This window comes from Malaya genurostris, chromosome 2 (assembly GCF_030247185.1).
Source record: "Malaya genurostris strain Urasoe2022 chromosome 2, Malgen_1.1, whole genome shotgun sequence".
Classification (NCBI taxonomy): domain Eukaryota; kingdom Metazoa; phylum Arthropoda; class Insecta; order Diptera; family Culicidae; genus Malaya; species Malaya genurostris.
The window spans coordinates 227466816-227469783 of record NC_080571.1 but is presented as its reverse complement, the minus strand read 5'-3'; the positions used below and the strand labels follow the sequence as shown (position 1 = coordinate 227469783).

Here is a 2968-nt window from a genome sequence, read left to right as displayed (position 1 = left end):
GGCATAGTGACCTACAACAGTTTAACATGAACCGCTAGGTAGACTGAAAGTAGAGTGAATCGCTAGGTAGACTGAAAGTAGAGTAGCGGTTCAGATAATGAATTCATCTACTTTAAGGGACGATTGACATTTTTTGGAAAACGACAAATGTTGTAAAGCGCGGAAACAGTTTTCTTCGCTATAGTTTAGCGGAAATTCAAAAGGGGAATTTCATTAACCAAGAAATCAAGCATAACTATGACATTTCTTTCGATTCAATAGTTACAAATATTACTCTTAGAACTTGGCAATCGCCATGAACTTGTCAAAATTTATTATCGTGACTACTACTAATACTGGAGCGTTGGATTGAAGAAAGTCCAACAGACAACGATTGTGTGTTGACAAACAAATAAAAACTGCATCACCAAAACAAGAATGTCGTATTTAGTCTTATCATTGTTATTTCTTTGCTTTCTTTATCAGTATCGTCCCAAATTACCCACAACAATTGCAAGCAGTCAAAAGCAGTCAGTTTCTTTCGTACGCCCATCAGTAACGGATCTTGAAAATGGCTATTGCACTAGTAATTATTTCTCTGCTGGTAACTTTTCTGCTAGTTGGGGTAGTCTACGTAAAACACCAGTATACATATTGGAAACGTAAGCGTGTGCCATTCTCCGAGCCAGAATTTCCGTACGGAAACTTCAAACACATCAACCGACAATCTCTGGCAAGTTTCAGTACTAAGCACTATCGGCGATGGATGGGAACAGGATCGAGATTTTTTGGATTATTTCTATTCGTAGAACCTCAGCTTTTCATAACGGATCCGGATCTGATCAAAACGGTGCTTATCAAGGATTTCAACTACTTTCCAGAGCGGGGAATATTTCACAATGTGAGAGATGATCCACTGAGTGCCCATCTGTTCTCGATCGATGCGAATGAGTGGCGATCGTTACGAGCTCGGTTAACTCCCACGTTCACGTCTGGCAAGATGAAGCAAATGTTTTCTACACTGGGAGCTGTCGGAGAGAAACTGTCACAGTTTCTGACGAAAGAAGTTGGTAGCGGAAAAGATGTACAGATCAAGGATACTATGGCTCGCTTCACCATAGATGTAATTGGAAGCTGTGCCTTCGGTATTGAGTGCAATAGTTTAAAAGAACCGGACAGTGAGTTTAGAAAATTCGGCAAACTTGTTTTCGAAAAGCCTAGACATTCGGTGTTGATCATTTTCTTTTTGAAACTTTATCCGGAGGCAGCCAAGACTCTTCGATTGAAATTGTTGAGAAGCGAATGTAGTGAGTTTTTCTACAAGATCGTCAAGAACACTGTTGAATATCGTGAGAAGAACTCAGTCGAGAGAAACGATTTCTTAAATTTGCTTATCCAGCTGAAAAACGATGGGAAGCAGTTGTCAATGAACGAAATTGCTGCACAGTCATTCATTTTCTTTGGAGCCGGCTTCGAGACATCGTCTTCCAATCAGACCTTTTGTTTGTATGAGCAGAGATGGCATTTCACCAGAGAGATACACGCTAGATCAGATTTTTGCCACACCGAGGATGAAAAAAACGAAGCACCGCACAAAGAGGAAAGCGCACTCCTTCTCAGTGTCGAATAGACAGCATTTGAGTGTGTGCTTGTGGTTAAAGCAGCTGGCGCGAGTGAAACACATTCTCTTCGCATGAATCGCTCACACGCGCTCTCGTCTAAATACACCCAAGTGACCACAGGCGCGTGATGGAGAGCGAACACTTCTGTGAACTTCAATTAATAGAGAGTAGATCTGGCCTTGCTATGAAAAATTTGCAAGGAAAACCGAAAATTTTACGATAAATTGTTTTATTTTGCTGATTTTGCGTGTCTACGCTTCATCTACGAAAACCATACAGCAGAGTGCTCACCGGCGTGTACACCTCTGTGAAAGTATCTGCATCCACCTCAGAGAATTTATTAGCTAATGCTCCAGCACTTTGGTGCGATTCAGTGGAAGAGGTAAAAGGAAATAAACAAACGCACTCATGATGCGTGCACACTTACACAACAGTGGTGTATAAATGTGAAAGAGAAGAGCTCTCGTTGAAGTTGTCAGTGCGAGGGGAGAAATTTTGCTTGCTCTTCGTCACACAGAGGAGATAGACATCTCTGTGTATGAGCTAGCATTGAACCAAGATTGCCAAGAGAAGGCTAGAAATTGTGTGCTCGAAGCAATGAAAAAACATGGCGGAATGACATATGAAGCTGTTTGCGAGATGTCATATCTAGATCATTGTATCAACGGTGAGTACATGTTGGTAATAGTCTGGCATCAAATACAGAATGTTTATATTTTCTAGAAACACTTCGTTTGTATCCATCACTTGCCATATTGGAAAGAAGAGCCTTCAAAGACTACCAAATCCCTGATTCCGATGTTGTGGTTCCTAAGGGAATGAAGATCTATATTCCTGCGTTTGCGATTCATCGCGATGAACGGTACTATCCGAACCCGGACGTTTTTGATCCGGACCGTTTCCGCCCAGAGGAGTCAGCAAAACGACACATTGGAACCTTTCTGCCGTTTGGCGAAGGACCTAGAATCTGTATTGGGCTACGATTTGGAATGTTGCAATCGCGAGTGGGGTTGGCAACCATTCTTAGTCAATTTAAAGTCGGTCCAAGTGCTAGAACACCTGTTCCGATCGAGTTTTCTGGTGATACAACAGTTCTGAGACCGAAAGGAGACTTGTGGTTAAAGTTCGAGCCTTTGTAGTAAAGTGCATCCATTTTATGAACAGTAATTTGCTAGTACAGTGATGTGTTCTAATTAAGTTTTAATAAAGTAAATCAGCTCGAATTTTAGTACGGTAAATACGCATCCCGGTTCGAGAGTTGTAAGTTTTCTTCGATCGAACTCCAAACTTTCGTTTACCATTATTCAGCCGAGGATATTTAACTTGAAGTTTCTCGCGATTGAGGACAATCTTAAAATTGTTTACGT

The 2968-nt window shown here is 41.3% G+C and overlaps 1 protein-coding gene across 1 annotated transcript; it reads left to right on the top strand.

Moving 5' to 3' along the window:
• The first annotated feature begins 550 nt into the window (after positions 1–550).
• On the top strand, positions 551–2740 carry LOC131432574 (probable cytochrome P450 6a13). Its single transcript, XM_058598917.1, has 3 exons — positions 551–1484; positions 2137–2268; positions 2325–2740. Exons 1-3 carry the CDS (start codon positions 551–553, stop codon positions 2738–2740), a joined length of 1482 nt encoding a protein of 493 aa, XP_058454900.1.
• The last annotated feature ends 228 nt before the right edge of the window (positions 2741–2968 follow it).

Coding starts and splice junctions, on each gene's coding strand:
- LOC131432574 (XM_058598917.1), top strand. CDS start 551: ATGGCTATTGCACTAGTAATTATTTCTCTGCTGGTAACTTTTCTGCTA. Junction 1,485..2,136: donor TTCCAATCAGACCTTTTGTT/TGTATGAGCAGA, acceptor TAGACATCTCTG/TGTATGAGCTAGCATTGAAC. Junction 2,269..2,324: donor TCTAGATCATTGTATCAACG/GTGAGTACATGT, acceptor TATATTTTCTAG/AAACACTTCGTTTGTATCCA.